The sequence below is a fragment of the Monodon monoceros genome, unplaced genomic scaffold, assembly GCF_005190385.1.
Source record: "Monodon monoceros isolate NGI ecotype Baffin Bay Population unplaced genomic scaffold, NGI_Narwhal_1 Super_Scaffold_3, whole genome shotgun sequence".
Classification (NCBI taxonomy): domain Eukaryota; kingdom Metazoa; phylum Chordata; class Mammalia; order Artiodactyla; family Monodontidae; genus Monodon; species Monodon monoceros.
Genome location: NW_021703780.1, coordinates 60,069,653 through 60,089,289, shown reverse-complemented (window position 1 = coordinate 60,089,289; position 19,637 = coordinate 60,069,653). Strand labels below are relative to the sequence as shown.

The following is a 19,637-nucleotide window of genomic DNA, read 5'->3' as shown; positions in this document are numbered from 1 at the left end:
AATGTACTGAGAAAAGCTGATAAGGAGCCTTGAAGCCCCAGAGGAAGAGGCATTAAGAGAGACTGAAACTAACATTGAAGCCGGCTTGTTTCCTGATGGTTTTTCAGTATCTGATTCATGCAAAAAATATTTATGGGATGTCTTTTGTATGCCAGATACTATATTAAGGATACTGTGGTAGGAGGAACAAGGCAGACAAGTTCCTTGCCCTCTTGCAGCTTTTATTCTAATGGAGAAGATATAGCAAAAAAGATAAATATGCAGCGTGGTAAGAACTGTAGAAGAAATGGAGTAGGGGTCAGGGAAGGCCTTTTAGAGGAGATTACTTTTCTGCTAAGACCTGGAGTGTGAGGGTGAGGGTGAGTCAGCCAAGATGAAAGCTGGGAGAATAGTATTCTTGTGGGGATTGGAGAGGTGAGGAATCTTCTTGGCACAGGGAAAAGTAAATCTGAAGGCCCTAGGATGGGAAAGAACTTGATGTGTTTGAGGAACAGGAAGGAGTTTAGTACGACTGTCGTCAAAGAGCGTAGGGGAAGTTAGTTTGAGGTGAGTGTGAGTTTGCAGGGTAGAACCAAAGCATATGAGGAATTTGAACTTGACTTTAAATGCAGTGAAAAGCTTAAGTAGAGAAGTGCCATGATTTTATTTTAAAATGTCTCTTATGAGTCATGATTGAATTTCCTGCCCTTGAGCTCTGTTAGATATCCTTGTTAAATTCTCATCTTAAATTCTCCATTTTTAAAAATATTTAAGCTTGTTTGAGTAGATTTCAGTTACATTACTTGCACCGAAAGGCCGGGTTAAAACAACATCCTTGTCTTTGTGTATACAACCCTGGCCCTTTTCACATCTTTTATTATTTATGTGTTTGTTGGCCATTTTCTTTTCTTTTAAAAAAATTTCCTCTTCGTGATCTCTGTTTTTCTTTCTGTTGGAGAGGTTGACTTTTTCTGTTGTTATCTAAGGAATCTTTGTATGTTGTCAAGAGTAAACTCTTGTCTTTTGTATTCATTTTTTCCCCAGTTAGGTGTTTGCCTTGTAATCTTGCTCATGTTATTTTTTTGACATTCAGAAGTTTGCTTTGTTTTAAACAACAGCTTTAATGAGATAAAATTCACATAAATTTACCTTTTTAAAGTATACAACTCAGTGATTCTTAATATATTTGCAAAGTGCATTGACCACCTAATTCCAGAACATCACCCCCAAAAAGAAATCCTGTACACCATTGTAGTCATTCCCTATTCTCCTCTTCCCCAAGCCCCTGGAAACCATTAATCTACAGTCTGTGGATTTTTCAGTTGATGGACATTTGAGTTGTTTCCCTTTTTTGGCTATTGTGAATAATGCTGCTGTGAACATTTGTGTATGTATAGAAAGTTTTGGCTTGTGTTTGGTCAGATCAGCGTTGCCCTTTTCTTTTGCAAAGATTGTGGTCTTTCTTGTCACGTTACCAGAGCCTTCTCTATGTAGAGACTATGTAAATACTTGCAAGTATTTTCATGATTAGGTTATTAAATTTCAATCTTTAGTCCATATGAAAATTCATTTTGGTTTAAGATTTGGAGAGAGGATATTATTTTTTGCAATAGAATCACTAGATGTTCCTAGATAATTTATTAAATAATTTATCATGCCCTCATTGTTTCAAAATCTGTTTATATCAAAATAAAAAATGTATAATGGGAAAATATGTTTCTGAATTTTGTTTTATTTCATTGATCCTTTTATATATTCATATTGTGGTCCTCCTTTGTAATTCTGGTAGCTTTATAATACCTTTTAAGATATTTAAAGAATATTCTTTCATTTAAAAAAGTGACTGGGTAGTCCCCTCAAAGCATTGTACTATTGGTATATATTTTGTCAACTTCTAGAAAGAAATCCAGTGAGACTCTGGCCACAGTTGGGTTAAAATCACAAAGTTAGGAAAAAATTGTTTATTTTGGATCTTCCTGTACTACCTTCCTGTACTACTTCCTGTAGTACTTCCTGTACTAATATGGTATGTCTCCTTTATTCAGGTTTTCTTTTATGTACCTTGTCCTGTTGATTATGTATCTTCTTTGCAAAATGAATTTCTAGATATTTATTTTTGTTGCTATTGTAAATGGGGTCCCCTTTCCCCCATTATATCTTAACTGGTTATTTCATTAGAATAGAAAAGTTTTGCTTTTGGCTGCCAGCCAGCTTGTTGAGTTTTTCTTAATTGTAATTGCTTTTGGTTGATTCTCTTGAGTTTTCTCATGGAGCAGACAGAGGTTATCAACCGTAATAGAGTAGGGAAAAGTTCTCTGAAAGAAAAGTTTAGTGTGTTATTGGAGAGCAAAACCTCATTTTGCTTAGCAGGTCAAAGAAGGTCTTTTTGAGGAAGCATCATTTCAACAGAAATCTAAAGACTGCAGTAGGAGTTAGCCAGACAGAGTGGGAGGAAGAGCTTAGCCAGACAGAGTGGGACGAAGAGCTTCTAGACAGAGGGGACCAGCACATGTGCCCGTCTGGAGGCACAGTGTGTGCAAGGAGTGGGAGCAGTGAGCAAGGATGAGGGGCAGGAGAGGCACTTGAGGAGTCCAGATCCAATCCTGAGTCTAGTGGAGTAAGCAGTCAGAGGGGTTTATGAACAGGGAGCGATATTCCTATTTACATTTTTAAAAGATATTTCTATTCATGTTTTAAAGATTCATCCAGCTGCTTTGTGGAAAATGGATTAAAGACAAACAAGGGTAGGAGAGAAAGTCCAGTTAGGAGATATTTGCAGTGGTTTAGCCTCAAACTTGCTTATCTTGGTCTAGGCTATTATTAATGTCACTCTTCTCTCCTCAGCCCTTCAGTCTCTATAGAGTAAAATAAAGTTTTTATTGGATTCGGAAATAAGTTTTATATTAGAAAACATGGGATTTTGAATTTCAGATTGGCCACTAGAAGGCTACATTTTATTATCACATGTTTGTAGCTTCATAAACAGCAAATCTTGACATATTTGTCAGGTTTCCTATGTTATTCGAGATGAAGTGGAGAAGTACAACCGAAATGGGGTCAATGCCCTGCAGCTGGACCCAGCACTAAACAGACTTTTCACGGCAGGTCGAGACTCCATCATAAGAATATGGAGTGTCAATCAGCACAAGGTAAGTCAGGGATTGAGTTTATATTTTAAATCTATATTCAGTAAGTTTTGGTCTGTCTAATATGATGCCTTTCACAGTTTCAGATTTAATCTCTTTGAGCACTGAGTTATTTGGTACACTCTATAAATAAAGACTCTGCAACCAGAATTCAGTAAGCTGCTGAGAAAAACACCCCAGGGGAGTTTCAGAAGTGTTTTAGCTAAGGCAGGGACTCTATAAACTAGGTTTGTGATAAGAGCCCTTTACTGCAAAGGAACAAAGAGATTTGTCTGGTAGGGAGCTTCTTTGCAACAATTTATTTTTCTGTTTTAAATATGTTCCCAAAAAGCTTTCTTGCATCCCTTTTCAGTGTTACTAAAAAAAGATTGAATATGCTTTTACATTTGTAATTAACCTTGAACAAGTATTTGATATCTTCATTTAAAAGTGATTAGGGTGCCCACAAAACCCATAGGGCCTTATTATATAGTATAAAGTTGGTGTAAAACTATGAAAACAGGAGCAGGACTTAATGATATGTGAAGATAAATCCCCAGTCAAATGGAAAGGAGCTCTTTTTGTATTTTGTTTGAATGCCTGTATTATGAATGACATAGAAAGAAAGATTCAGGGAAGAAGAAGGAGCATTTCTTGAACTCCTAGCTACGTACCAGACACTTAGCACTTTCGTATCCAATATGGTTTTAATAATCCTTCAAGGCAGATATTAAGATCCATTTTCATAGGTGGGAAAATGGACTCAGAGACTCTAACCCATGGTTAAGTAGCTAGTTCATGACAGAGAGTTAGAACCCAATCTAACCCTGAAACCCTGATGTTAGACCTTGTCATTTTAAAAGTCTGTGTCTTTTAGCAAGCTCTACAAGTCTGATGCTCCATCTGAAAAGGAACCACTACTTTGCACGGTTCCTGGATAGTTTCTTTAAATGGACTTTGGTCCAGCGGGCTTTGAATTCTTTAACCAGTGGAAACAGTGGTGGCCCAATGTTAAAAACATGGAAAGTAAGAAAACTATGGCTCTGAAATGCTTTTTGGAACTTACATTTGAATTGGAATGTCACTTTCCTGGAAATTTACAATATTTCATACAAATTAAGGAAAACACAAGAACTAGCCTGGAAGAATTAGAAAGCTGCCTATACTGCCCTCAGACATCTCTTTCTGGTCCTCATTTTTATGACAAGATTGAATAGCATCATTTCTCAACTAGACTTGTAGAGAGCTGTTCTTTTTGCCCGTGAATCATCTTGAACTTGCCTGTCTTAGGTGTAGGATATAACCAAATACTCTTCTTTAAAAGTCCTCTTCTGGTGATTAAACCAAGTGAGAGGAATAGAAAAATCTTGAGTTACTGAATTGAAATGATGATCCTTTAGCCCTTGGCTTCCATTTCTTCTCTGAAGGACTGTAGATACTGTGACAAAATGTTTAGTTCACAGGTAAAAACAGCAGTAGGCAGCTAAGAGCAGAAGCGTGCATCCCCCTCTGCAGTCTGGCTACGCTTCTCCCCACTCTCATCAGCTTCCTTTCTGTCCCTGCTGTCAGCTTTGAGCCTTCACCACTACTGAGTCAGATCCCCCCAGCTTGCAGATTTGTTCATGTCCTGTCCTTTCTAGTGAACCCCTTCCTGTTGCACTCGTGTCACACACAGTGCCTAGCCCAGATCTTGTTGCCTTCACTAACTCAGGGCATAAAAATTAAGCATTTTTCCTGGAAACCTAGACTTTCATCAGTAGTAAAACTGTCCTGAAACAAAACTTCTGTTTACATGTGTCATATGGAAGCATCAATTGTTTGATGAAATTCTACTCTGAATTCAGTTGTCAATTTTGAGACCTTAGAGCAATGTGTCACATTAATTGAAGAATATAAACATATCTATAATTTGTGATATATTTTATCCTCTAATGTAGACTAAAGACATTTTTATGATTTTGCTTTTAATTTCAGCAAGATCCATATATAGCATCTATGGAACACCATACCGATTGGGTAAATGACATTGTACTCTGTTGTAATGGGAAAACATGTAAGTATTTCTTTGAATTTTGGGGCTGCTGGAAGATTTTAATTCAATTTGATATGTTTTTCTTTTTTTTATGTAAGCCTTTTTATTGAAGTATAACATACATACAGAAAAGCACACACACCTTGAGAGTACAGCTCATTAAAATTTTACAAGGTGAACATCCATATCAAGAAACAGATTACCAGAAGCCCCCTTATGCCACCCTTTCAGTCACTACCCCTTGTCCCAAGGTAACTGCTCTCATGTCTTACAAGCACTATTGATTAGTTTGCCTGCATTGTCATTGTATATAAATAGACTCATACAACATGTATTCTTCTTTTAACCTTATTAATATCTCTTTTTGTTTTCATTATGGTAAGATCCATTTCTTGGTTTTGCAATCTGTGTTAGAGAAGCTGCATAATCAAATTAGTTGTGCCTTCAACTGAAACATTAAAAAAAGTCTGTCTTGCCTATCTAAAAAAATATTTGAGACAAAATACAATAGGTTCTAGAAAGAACTTTCAGATATATATGTATATGTGTATGTGTTTATGAATATTAAGATGTTTGAATTAATGTTAGGAATGTTATAAATATTCAATACACATAAATATTCAAATATTTATGTATGAACATTTTGTATGTATGTGTGAAAGTTTGAGACAATGTTACATTGTTTTACGTTAATTCTTTAAAATGGTGTTAAGTCACATTACTAAGGGGTTTAATTCTTTGCCTCTTCTAGTAATATCTGCTTCTTCTGATACAACAGTAAAAGTATGGAATGCACATAAGGGATTTTGCATGTCAACATTAAGGACTCATAAGGTAAAACAACTAACACAATTTTCAATGTCTTTAATGTAATACTGAGATCTCAGTACTTCATGTGGGTCATTTGCTTATTGATCTACAGAGTAGATCAGAGTATGTGTATTTTGTTGCAGGATTATGTAAAAGCCTTAGCATATGCCAAGGATAAAGAACTGGTAGCATCGGCTGGGTTGGACCGACAAATATTCCTTTGGGATGTGAATACTCTAACAGCATTGACTGCCTCAAATAACACTGTCACAAGTAAGGTGTTTGAAAAAAATTTCTTTGAAAGTGATCCAAATTGACATAAATAAAGAATGGTTTATAAAACAAGTTTGATAAGTTTGCATTAAGAGAGTGGTTCTACCTACAGCGTTCTAGCCCCCAAGAGTATGATTAAACAACAAGGAACTAGTTTCTCACTGCAATCTAAAAATGGTAACTTCTCCAGGTGTAACCTGGTTATTTTTGTACATGTGCATGTGTTAGCTCCCTAGCTGAAGTGTAAGCTTCCACAGGGCAGAAGTGCCTGTCTTATTACTTTGTATATCCCAGCTGTGCCTGGCCCAAAGCCACACTCTAGGCAGATATTATTGATGGAGGTGGTGATTACCTGGCAAAAAGTAGGCAGTTTTTGACTTTTAAAAGTGTTACTATATACTAAGAGCCTTTGAGTTAATGGCCAACTTGGAAAATACCCAAAGGAAAGAAAGGGTTTTAGTGCCAATATTGTGGGACCCTTTCAGAGCAGCCCTAAAGAATCCAGCCAACTCTTCCTGAACAGAAGAGTTCAGGAAGGCTAACCTAACATCTAGAGGCAATTCAGAGAGATTCACAGCAGGTTAGTAGCATGGATGCCTCATCAACTAAGAGATCTCAATTACCCAGTCAGATCCAGACAGGTCTAGACTTGAAACTCAGCTCACACTTGGCCCAACCAATAATAGTTCTCTAGGCCAGGTGTCAGTAGGGATTCTTGAGAGCACATTTAAGGCTAAGCCTGGCCTAGAAGGTCTGTGTTCAGGATATGGGCCTGAACTATCTAGATTCCTACATAACAGGTCCAATTTGTCATGACTGTGGAATACTCATGTTGATATAACTAACAGTTCTAATATAATCTAGTGTGTGCCAAGAAGAGTAGGTTGGGAGACTGGTGTTTATAATTTCTTAAATATCATTTTGCCCTTTTTCTCAGGAAATATGTGAAGGTCTAAACACTGTTCTTCCCTTGTTTTCCGTGATTTTTCACCTGTACACAATCTCAGGGATTCAGCAGCTGGTCCCCACTGGGGGCTGTCATAATACATCATTTAGCTCTCTCTAGATGTAAGGCCTGCCTGAAAGAGACACTAACAAGAAGGAATGAAGCAAAAAAATCAGGATTGTCCCAAGGTCAGAGACGAGGCTTAGTGGTTATAGATTCTGCAACAGATATGTCTTGCTTAGAATTGTTTAGAGAGGATATCAAATAAGTTTTTTATAATTATGGAGGTAATAATAATAGCTAACATTTATTGAGCATTTAATACAAGCAGTTACTTTTCTAAATACTTTACATGTATTTACTCCTTTACTCACAGCATCTCAGTGTGTTTGTTTAAATTTATTCTTTGTTGTACAGTTGGAATCATACTGTATAGACAATTTTATATACATACTTCAGTGGTATTGAGTTCTGAATCAAAGGGCATGAATATGATTCTTGCTACACATTGTCTAATTTCCTTCTAGAAGAGTTGTACCAAATTATCATTCCACAAGTAATGTATGAGGGTGCCATTTTAACTGTATTTTTTGAGAATTAAGTATTGCCTTGTTTTTTATCTATTTGGTAGGTGAACATTGTATTTTTGTTTTGATTTGTGTTTTCTTGTAAATAATGAGTGTAGCCATAGTTTTCATTTTTATTGGCACATGTGCATCTTTGAAAATACTTTACTTATGCATATAGTTTCTTAAATGGCAGTGCAATTCAATTTAGCAAATATTTATTGAGCACTTGTGTATGCTCAAATCCAGAAGAGATGTAAATTTTGTTAACAATATTATGATTTAGAATTATTTCCATTATAGGGATTTCTTTTCCTTAGAGTACTCATAAAGATAAGATTTTCTAAATCGAATAATTAAACTTGCAATTTGTGCTAACTGGTTATTAAACAGCTGATGATTTTAACATATAGCTCCATTTATCCTTACTAGCTTCTTCTTTAAGTGGGAACAAAGATTCTATTTATAGCCTGGCAATGAATCAACTGGGAACAATCATTGTATCAGGGTCCACTGAGAAGGTAAGGGGAAACTTAAAGGGTATATTTTAACACTAGAAAGTAAAGAAACCAAAATAATTTGATCTGGGTAATTACAGAATATATAGACAGCGGTTTTGCCTGGTGGCTACTAAAATAAGGTTTTATTTGAACAAATAAGAGTATAACTGTATAATTACTGTCGTGTGTGGTAACGGAGGCGGAGGGTGGAGTGGGGGAAGCCTGTGCTTTTTTTGACATTAAAAAGACTTCCTCCTACTTAAAAAAGTTGGGAGCCTTGGACACTGTCTATTGGCAGAAGTAGTACTTCCCTCTCAGAATTTAATAGTTGTCATTTGATTTATAAAAGTCATCCATTATTTAACTTTGATCATTTGTATGATACTTTGTTAAAATTCACAGGTTTTAAGAGTATGGGATCCAAGAACATGTGCAAAACTAATGAAGCTTAAAGGGCACACGGATAATGTTAAAGCATTGCTGTTGAACAGAGATGGCACACAGGTATGCAGTTCACATGAACATTTACCTACTGACCTTGTCAAAATTTCATACAGCAGAAGCTCCCCCACTTAGTATATTGTTGCATAGTTGGTTTGAACCAAAAGCCACACATATTAGAAACTGTGGTCTAATTTTTAAATCCTTAAAATCCTCAGTTGCACATATAATAATCCACATTTCAAAATCTCTCTGTTTGCCTAACTTTTAAATAAAGACCAAACGAAGGATTTCCTAAGAATAATTTTAATGCAGGTGAGTATATGCAGTTATGATATGTGTAGCTGAAATAATTTAAAATGTTCCCTTGTGTAAAGCAGAAGGAAGCTTTGGTATTGAATGCTTTCTGGCAGTGTAGTAAATGCAAAATTTCCTCACAGTGGGTCTGTTTTCCAAGCAAATCTTGTCAGTTGACTATGTAGATACAGTCTGTAGATTTAGTTGTCTAACATAGTACTTAGAGTGAACATTTCAAAGAAAAACATTTTGGTAATGTTTGAACATGTATTAATTCTCTGTTGGCCACATAATTTGTGAATTATATATCACAATTCTGTCCTGTAGCAGTAGAAAAATGATCTTTCATCAGTGTAGATAATAAAAAACAAAAACTGAGCACCATTTTATGTTATGACATACCTCTACCATGTACTGCTGCCATTTTTTGCATAGGGCAGGGATCATTGGAATTGATTGTGATTGGTTTAGAAGAAGGAGAGTATGAATGTGATGAGATGAGAAACACCATTGGTCTGTTACTCCTGTGGAAATTATGTCATGGAAGTTGCCTCACACATGAATTAGAGAAGCCTTTGTCTCCAGAGGTGAAAGGAAGGTTTGAAAAACTAGCCAAAGGAAAGAAATTATTTTTTCAGAACCAGGCAGAGAAGCTTGAATATTCCCATGGAGGTCTTTGGAGATGAAGGATCTTGATATTAAAGTATTGTGTGGCCTTGAGGAGAGGAATGTACTGGTCCCTAGTTTGCTTATCTGCAAAGTGGGAGTCATAATATTTAGTTAGTGTAATTGGTGAGAAGAGTAGAAATAATAAGTATATTCTTGTCTGTAAGCCATGGCATTTTCTAGAGCTCTTGAGTTTCTTCATAGCAGCATTTTCATGTGAGTCTAAGAAGCCCAGTACAGGGGAATTCTGTGGCAGCCCAGTGGTTAGGACTCCATGCTTTTATTGCCGGGGCCCAGGGAACTAAGATCCCACAAGCCGTGAGGCGTGGCGAAAAAAAGCCCAGTACAGTTAGCTCCTCACTGTTGCAGTAGCTGCTAGGCTACACTTGAGATGGTTCTCCATGCCTAGTTCTGTTAGCTTTGTCCAGGATTGAACTAGATCATATGGTCTCCATGGGACTGTGCTTAACTAGAGGCTATAGACAAGATGTTTTCCAGAAGTGGGCTGTGGGCCTGTCAGACTTTCTTAAATCTCCTCCTGTCTATTACACTCCATGCCTTGTTTCCTATATAGACAATTATGAATGTGCTTTTACTTAAGACGATTTAGGTAGCACATTTACTTACACATGCACTTCACCTGTAGTCAGTTCCACTTACTGAAAGCAGAGAAGGTGATGTAGTACTACTTTAAAAGCTGCCTGTCATGGGCTTCCCTGGTGGCGCAGTGGTTGGGAGTCCGCCTGCCGATGCAGGAGACACGGGTTTGTGCCCCAGTCCGGGAAGATCCCACATGCCGCAGAGCGGTTGGGCCCGTGAGCCATGGCCGCTGGGCCTGCGCGTCCGGAGCCTGTGCTCCGCAACGGAAGAGGCCACAACTGTGAGAGGCCCGCGTACCGCAAAAAAAAAAAAAAAAGCTGCCTGTCAGCCTTAGAGTAAATAATTAAGCAGATACCATTCCTCCTCTCGTTCCTTCTTCATCCATTTTCCTTCTTCATCCATTTTCCTTATTGGCAATGAGAGACTAAATGTAGATTTAGCCACCAACAACACGGCATCCTTACATTAGGGAATTGATCAGAAAACATCTGTAATAGCTACTCAGCCGAGAAAAGAGAGGAGGAAAAAAGAAACCTTTACATACTGATTCACAAACTCTTGCAACATGGAAGAAGTAACCATCGGTTACTGGACCAGAGTATATACTGCATCTTGCAGAGTTGCCGTGCAAGCTTCTAATGTAGGGTCTCTGCTGGCGTTGTAAGTCAGGGACTTATGATAAGATACGTATAATAGGCCAAAGAATCCCATCGATGTCAGCCTATTGCCTCACTTCCTTCGTTGTATTGATTGTAAGATACTTATCAAGTCTTACTATCTGAGGTCTGTCACCATGGCAGTTGTTCGGATTGTGCCAACATTCGTGGGCCAAGCCAGCTGACTTTTCAGTCCTTGTACTCACTCAGGCAATTGCTTGAGGATCTGGGACAACCTGCCATCTTGCTCTGAGTCATTCACATCCTTGTGTGTCACTCACAGGGTTTTCCTTGGTAATACAAGTCCTGCTGAACCTAGCTCATAGGTCGGGGGTATCTCTGAGCATTAGGTCACTCCTTGCCCCTGACTTGCTCACTGGGCTGCTCTCTATTGGCAGTTACAATTGTGTGTAAGCGACCATCTCAGAAACACTTTGTGTTGGTCAACAGCAGCCTGGCCCCAGTACACTGGTACCTCCCATGTCCATTGGCAGAAGCACAGAGCACCTGATCAGGCTATAGAATCTGTTCCCCCAAGTCTGACTTAGCAGAACCATTTGGGGCATTCTGTCCTAATCCCAGAGGCCACCTCATAATGAAGTGGTCTTCATTTTTATCCAGTGGAAGGGTGGAGGCAGTGGGAAATGTTTTGATGACTCCTCTAGCTCCTGTAGGATATCAGGTACTAGAATTCCTATAAAATGGGCACATCCTTCAACCATACTACCAGATGCTACAAAGATATTCGCCTGCATATTACTCTAAAAGTGATTGCTGTCTATTTGGGAGCCTGCTTTTTAGCAGTCTTAGAATACTGACTACCATCAAAGATTATTTTGTATTCTATATCAGGGTTGATATAGAACTCTAATATACTGTGTTTCCTCATGCACTTTCACCTGTGCATTCTGGGTTTGGAACTTATCTCTTTACTTCTGTAAGTCACCCAGCCTGTGAGGACTTTCAACCCATCATCTTTGCCTTCCTTTTCCTAAAGTTGTCAGACCTTATTCCCTGAAGATATATGGTCTAGAATCTGAGTGATCAAAGCTTTACTAACAGCTTTGCCACCACAGAGCAGCATCTCTTCCTGGAGTGGAGAGCTCCTCCCTGCCTTCTCCCCATCAGACTGCCACAGTGCTCCTACACACGTGATGAAGGTCTGCTTGCCACCTTACTCCTGACAGTTTCTTTATTGGTTAGTCTCTTGGTTCTCTTGTGAACTAGTTGGAATTGGTGACTAAAGCACTGATGCTCCTGACAGCTTATGGGGGAGTCTGTTAGTATGGTGTTTGTTTAATTAAACATGTCTGAAGGCCCCTTCAAGTCAGAGCAGGCCAGTAAATCCTTAATATCCCTGAAGGCCTCATCAAACACTGTCCAGGTCTCCAAGCCCACAACTATCTTCTCTTCTTTGAAGGTCTTTGCCTGCTTAATTTCATACACCAGCACCAGCAGTTCCTTTCCCCTCAGGGTGATTTTTTTCCCCAAAGAAATAAGTTTTTATCCCTTTCCTCAGGTCACCACAGTAACTAGTAGAGAACACCAGGCATGCTGAATGTGAATGTGGGGTGGCTGATTCTGCCTGTTTCTGTCACACTCTCTGTGTGCTCAGCCCTGATTTGTGTACCTGCAACTTCTATGTAGTTGACACTCCTGAGCCTTTAGAAATTGTCAGAATCGCCAATGTTAACTCTGAATGCCGAGGGTCTACATTTTGTATTAATGTAGCCCTATAAAAATGGATGTTGAACTTGAAGCTCATATAGGAAGTATCCAAGCTCACAGAGTGAGTGGCAAGCCTGGATTTTGCTTTTGGCTCCTGTCAGTAGAATCCAGGAGACCTGGCAGGCCATCAGGAATCCAGAGCTGTGAGGTGGGGGACAAAACAGAGGTGTGACCCAGGGCTGCAGAAGGCTTCCTTGCCTAGTGCAATGCTTGTCAAACTTAGCATACCAGGGCTTCCCTGGTGGCACAGTGGTTGAGAGTCCGCCTGCTGATGCAGGGGACACGGGTTCGTGCCCCGCTCCGGGAGGATCCCACATTCTGTGGAGCGGCTGGGCCCGTGAGCCATGGCCGCTGAGCCTGCACGTCCGGAGCCTGTGCTCCACAACGGGAGAGGCTACAACGGTGAAAAGCCTGCATACCGCAAAAAAAAAAAAAAAAAAAAAAAAACTTGGCATACCAGAATGACCTGGAGAGCCTGTCAAAACAGATTGCTGAGCCCCACCAGAGTTTCTGCCTCATTAGGTCTGGAATGGGAACGGGGAATTTACATTTTTAACATGTTCCCAAGGGATGGTGATGCAACAAGTGGCCAGGTACACAGGACAGAGGAAGTTTTGCTCAGAGGGTTCCCCTGCTTGAGCCCATACTGTTGCCTTTGGTCGTTTCAGGCTATGGTGTATGCTTGTCAGAAGTCTTTATCAGAGTCAGGAATACAGGTTGTTAGAGGTGTGTGTTTGACATTGTGGAGTCAGGAGCGAAGACAAGTGCAAAGCACAAGAAAGCAGGAACTTTTTGGCAGGTTTCTAACCTTAGCTTTCTTTGTTCTCAGTGCCTTTCCGGCAGTTCTGATGGGACAATTCGCCTTTGGTCCCTTGGCCAGCAGAGATGTATAGCAACGTACCGAGTGCATGATGAAGGTGTTTGGGCTCTACAGGTCAATGACACCTTCACACATGTGTACTCTGGAGGAAGGGACCGGAAGATTTATTGTACAGACCTAAGAAACCCTGACATTCGGGTGCTAATCTGTGAGGAAAAAGCACCAGTTCTCAAGGTATGTCATATGTTTTAGTTTTATGATTAAGATTGTTACGTGTGCTAGCCAAATACAGCAAAATCAATATTAAAACACAAATCAACTGTGAGGTTGTAAAAAGATACTTGTTAGTCACCCATAGAAGAAATGGCGATTTCATGGGTACATCAGGGATGGATGGCTCTCGCACTGGCGAATCCTAGTGAGCTGGCCCCAAAGTGCTCCTGAGCTCTCCTGACTTTCCTAACCTGTCCTTAGAGGAGGAATATGAGGAGTTCAGGTATCTGAGAGTGGACAGCAAAGCAGAAATTTGTCCACTGCCTCAAGAGGAGGATGTAGAAGAGTTCTCCTGAAGAAGAGGGGAAGCTGGTTCATATTCCAAACCATCACTGACTCAAAATAGTCCTGGGTGGTGGGTAAAAGGGTACTTGAGAAGCCATCCAAATTGACATCTGCTAAAATTGAAGCCTAGAAAATGGCCAGTCATCATTGACAAGATGTTCAGTCTCACCGATGTTCACAGAATTGCACGTTAAGACAACGGTGAGGAGATTTCCAGGTTTAAAATGGAGGCATAAAGGCAGCACTCCCCCCCACCCCTTCTCAGAAATCATCTGAAAACAACAAGGAAAGCAGGAAACAATTGTAAATACTCATCATCTACGAAACTAAGTGACATCTGAAACCACAGTATAGGAGGAAGGACTGAAAAAGGGAATAGAGGTCAAATGAGATACTTGAGAGGATGCCTGTGGTCTAAGAGCTCACATAATACTGGCCAGTTACAGTTCTTTAAAACAGATGGCACAGCCTAATGGACAAAAGCAATAATCCTTTAGAGAAGCAAGAGAGTGGAGGCTGAAATACAGGCACAGCATGTGTGCAGGAAGCACACTGATGGGGAGAGTCACGTATGGAGGAGAAACTGCACTGCGAGTCCCGCAGCTGCCAGGATCTCTTGGCTGTGGAGAAAAAGACTAGAAGTGTTTAGCACAGGCATAACCATGTTGTAAGGAGCATCACTGTGAACTGAAGAGGATTCCTACTTGCTAGTGGTTCAGCCCTGTCCCCATGTCTAAAAACCTGCAATTTCCTGGTGCAGGAAGAATAGTGGGCAAATGTAGAGTCATTCCATTTGCATAATGTATACATGGGTATATGTGTATTTTTATATGTATGGTATTTTAAAAATATAGGAGGACACAGTAAACTGTTCACAAAGTACAGTTGTATTCCTTAAGCAAATGTGTGTGGGGGTACATTATGTGGGTACTTTTCCTTTTGCTGTGTTGTTAGAATGGTGGTTTTGGTTTTTGCTACAAACATTTTCCAAGAAAAAAACATATTTCCTTGTTACTAAGAACATGAAGACCAAACACAGGAGTGACAAAACCAAAAAGTTATAGTAAGTCATCCTTTTGACTGTACCCATCTAGAACCCTTAAATTATCCACACTTAAAACTTTAAGCCACTGTTTTTGGTAAGTAGTCACCCCTATTACACTTTTATAGGGCTACGAATTCCTATAGCAAAGAGACTCATTCTTCTGTGCATCGCTAGCTTTTAACACACGCTGTGGTATCGTCAGCACACAGATGTTGAATGAAGGAGTTGATATTTAATAGTGTATAGCTGGTCCTGGCAGTTCAGAAGAGTCAACATTCCACAAAGCAATATTTTTGTGCTTTATTTCAGATGGAGCTTGACAGATCAGCTGATCCCCCTCCTGCAATCTGGGTTGCAACAACGAAGTCTACAGTAAATAAATGGGTAAGTGAGCCACTGTATATCTGGCAAAGGTTTATAAACATGTGGTTTGTTATCACGGACCTCCCAGGTACCAGTAGCAAGTGCTCAGTATGAGCCTGACTCTCAGCATGCTTTTGGACAGTGACAAAAATCTGAAAGCCCCTATGAATGCAGGTGTGATCCTAAGGATTGTACAAAAATTAAGGTCATAGTCAAAATGCAGCTTCTGACTTCTTTGTCAGGAGCCAAGATACACATTTGATGTGCTTAGAATAAGCACTGTTCCCTGATAAAACCAGTAAAGTACAGCTTTAAAGTAGTACAGCTTTAAAGTAGTACAGCTTCTGATCTCATGAAGCTGTATTTGAAAAGAGGCAGCCCAAGTACCAACACAGCAGGGAAACTCTAGGATTCTGTTTTTCTAAACGTAGAGAAAGCAGAAAGTTGTTTTTTCAAATTCATTTCCTTTTTCTTTATAGCATGAAGAACAGGTATAGAAATAAAGGATAAGCAGAGAGAAATCACAAAAGTACTATTAATTCTTAAGTCTTAATTAGAGAAGATTAAAGTTTTCTCGCTTACCAGACTGTTTGTGGATAACAAAAGAGAAAGTGTTTGCGTTTATTCCTGTTTATATGTAGATCAAGTGGTCTTTCTCTGTACTTGTAAAAAAAAATGTTATATAACTTGTTTAAATTTCATTGTGCCAATTTGAGATCAACATAGCTTTACCTGGAAGAGTGCCTAGTCTTCTCTCCAGAAAGACAACATTCCCTTCTTAATTTTTGTTTTGTATTTTTTTAATCATGGTAGGTAATTGTATTTTGTGACTAAGTATTTTTTGATTGATGTTGTTATTGTTGGTTTTTCTCATTTGTCCTTTGTTGTTGGTTTCTTTTTTGTTCTTTGTTTTTCTTGCCACTTTAATTGGCATAAAATGATTAAATAATGAATTTTGTTCCTTTAGACATTGAAAGGAATTCATAATTTTAGAGCCTCTGGAGATTATGACAATGACTGTACAAATCCTATAACACCCCTTTGTACACAACCCGACCAGGTTATTAAAGGTAAGTAAGGATATTGGAAGGTATTGTCCGTTTTACTGAAGTTAATTATACTTACGAAGAAATTGACAAAAATAAAGGAGATGACCTTCCTTTAAATGTAATCCTGATGTCAACAAAAGACTAATAGTATATTGGTTTGTTTTTAATAGAAGAAAAATATTTTTTAAATGCTTTTTAGTGACTTTAAAAATTGAGCTTTCTTGAGTTAATCTTTTTGCCCAGCATTAGAATAATCATGGTCTTGGTAAAGCCAGCAACCGCTTTGTAAAAGATATAAGATTTAATGTTTTCTTTTGGCACAAGCCAGAATGGTCAGATCTGGCCCCTGAATTCTGCATGCTACAACTGCAAGTGACAGCTCTGACTTCAAGGGGATTAAGAGTATTGAATGGTGTGTTTATCTATAGTTAGATGTCCACACTGTGACCTTTAGGATAGAATGTCCATTCAGGAAAAGGAAGATAGGAAACAAAAGTTAATGAGAGATAGGACTAATTCAGAGATTTCCTGTCATCATGTGGACTTCTCCTAGTGGGTAAAAAAATTATTAAGGGGTTTGTTCTTAATAATTTTCCACTAAGACCCTTGAAGTGAATGGAGAGTCTTTTAATCTGTTATTAAAATCAGACAGTTTTTCTTTGGTTAGCCTTAAATTGCCTTAGGTATAATTATATGGTATTCTGATTTACCTTCTCCTTTCTGGGGGCTAGTATGATTTACATTCTGTTACAATACATGCCAGTTAACATTATTGCTGTACTGTGAATTTAAATGTAGGATTGTTTTCCTAATTGTGTGGATTTGTTTCCTTTAGGGGGTGCTAGTATTATTCAGTGTCACATTCTTAATGATAAGAGACATATATTAACCAAAGATACCAATAATAATGTGGCATATTGGGATGTATTAAAGGTAAGTATCTTTTTGTAATTAAATATAGGTTATTGGATTATGTATCCCTTTATTTTTTATTGTAGTCTGTGTGTGTATATGTGTTATATGTGTGTGTGTATAAAATAACCAAGATAATTATCATATAAATAAAGATTTAATTGCAGCCTTATTTTGGGGTGGATATTTATATTCTTATGTGAATATTAGATAAGGCCATAGTTTATCTTTTTTTTTTTTTTTTTTTGCGGTACGCGGGCCTCTCACTGTTGTGGCCTCTCCCGTTGCGGAGCACAGGCTCCGGACGCGCAGGCTCAGCGGCCATGGCTCGTGGGCCCAGCTGCTCCGTGGCATGTGGGATCTTCCCGGACCGGGACACGAACCCGTGTCCCCTGCATCGGCAGGCAGACTCTCAACCACTGCGCCACCACGGAAGCCCCATAGTTTATCTTTTTAAGTACCCAGAATTTGAATGGAACCGTTTTCTCTGTTTAGTGTATTACAAACTGTGTTGTGCTGCCTTCCCTTAAAATGAAAACAACAGAGTTCCTCATCCTTGAAACTGTTGACGTTTTGTCAGGGGGGCGGGGGGGGGGGCGGGGTAGGATCTGTCCTGTGCATTGTAGGATGTTTAGGAGCACCCCTTAGCCTCTACCCAGTAGATGCCAGTAACCACCTTCATCCCTATCCCCCACTTCGGTTATAACAACCAAAACTGTCTCTAGATATTGCCAAATGTTTAGGAGGAGGAAGGAAGAAGAAGGATGCAAAATCACCCTGGGTTGAGAACCACTGGAGTACACAAAATAAGTTTGGCCATTTCTTAGGATTTATAGCCATCACTGTGAGCAGCAGTTACTACTTTGGGTCATGTTACAGTGACTCCTTGGATAATTGAGATGTATTAAGCTGTTCAACCACATTATAAATAGCACTGAAGAATTTATAGACAGATTGAAAAGTTTGCTTTTAGAATCCTGACAAATGTTCCTTCTTAGTGTTGTTGTTATATTTGTTCAAAAAATATTTCTGGGGCTTCTCTGGTGGTGCAGTGGTTGAGAGTCCGCCTGCCGATACAGGGGACACGGGTTCATGCCCTGGTCTGGGAAGATCCCACATGCCGCGGAGTGGCTAGGCCTGTAAGCCGTGGCTGCTGAGCCTGCGCGCGCGTCCGGAGCCTGTGCTCCGCGACAGGAGAGGCCACAACAGTAAGAGGTACGCATACCACAAAAAAAAAAAAAATTCTGGAATGAATGAATACTGTGTGCACAGAACTGTGCTGAGGGTCACAAATGATGAAAAAGTGTATTTCATGATCCCTTTTTGTAGGAGGGACAACAGAGCACAAGATAGCTTATGGACAAAGGTGATTACTTACAACTGGAGAAATCAGGAGAACCTCACAGTGGAGAAATCATTTGAACAGGGCCTTAAAGGATTCCAGCAGATGGATTATGGGAGGGCATTTTAGGAAGAGGGAGTGAATGGCAAAGGCACAAGAGGAAGGTAATCAAAACATACTTATTCAGGGCCAGGTGAACAGTTTTGTATAGCTGGAGACCAGAGTAAGTATAAGAGTAGCAGGGGTGTGTAAGGATGAAAGATGAGATTCACGTCATTTACCAAAAAGTCATGAATTTCAGGCTCCAGGCTTGGCCTTTCTTTGGTACTTCCTAAAGATTCTTAATCATAGATGATTTTAGAGCAGGAAAACCCTATGTTCAGAGCAGTAGCAGTACGTATCATGGGAAAGAAGCTGGAAGTCAGGAAGTCAGTTGTCTTAAGCATAATGACTTGAGGATCTAAAGAAAGAGATGGATGAGTTTTGGCCATTGTGAAGCCTTGGAGAGATCCTGGCCAGACCGAAGACATCAGATCTCATTGTCCTCCAGGCCTTCCACCCTCCCCTGGAGTCCCTCAATAAGACGATTTGATCCAAAAATAAAAGGAGAGACAGATGTTGGGTATATTTTAAAGGAAGAATTGAAAAGATCTGGTATTTTGGTTAGGTTCCTGGTTATAAGGAACAGAGGTTCACTTAAGTTAACTTCTGGATCCAAAAAATAAACACATTTCTTTCTCGGAAAAGGGGACTGTCTCTGAATGGAAACCTTGGCCTAACTAACACATTCCCTCCCTGTGGCGCAGCTGTGTGGGAAATCACATTACAGAACAGTTGCTTGGTGAGCATGGCTTCAGAACAAGAGACCTTAGTTGAGTGGAAAATTTAATTGCAGTAGGCTCCAAAAATTCCGATTGGTTTTTTTCCTA

General features: G+C 39.4%; 1 protein-coding gene across 4 annotated transcripts in view; it reads left to right on the top strand.

Moving 5' to 3' along the window:
• WDR48 (WD repeat domain 48) overlaps positions 1-19,637 on the top strand; it is a 44,978-nt gene that overhangs the window by 9,303 nt on the left and 16,038 nt on the right. For 3 of the 4 annotated variants that reach the window (XM_029242105.1, XM_029242102.1, XM_029242106.1), the window contains exons 2-11: positions 2,988-3,128; positions 5,079-5,157; positions 5,888-5,970; positions 6,090-6,219; positions 8,164-8,252; positions 8,634-8,735; positions 13,449-13,673; positions 15,352-15,426; positions 16,373-16,475; positions 17,290-17,387. In XM_029242105.1, coding sequence (XP_029097938.1) covers positions 2,988-3,128; positions 5,079-5,157; positions 5,888-5,970; positions 6,090-6,219; positions 8,164-8,252; positions 8,634-8,735; positions 13,449-13,673; positions 15,352-15,426; positions 16,373-16,475; positions 17,290-17,387 — 1,125 coding nt within the window. The remainder of the gene's footprint in view (positions 1-2,987; positions 3,129-5,078; positions 5,158-5,887; positions 5,971-6,089; positions 6,220-8,163; positions 8,253-8,633; positions 8,736-13,448; positions 13,674-15,351; positions 15,427-16,372; positions 16,476-17,289; positions 17,388-19,637) is intronic. The other variant, XM_029242104.1, reaches the window with a different exon arrangement.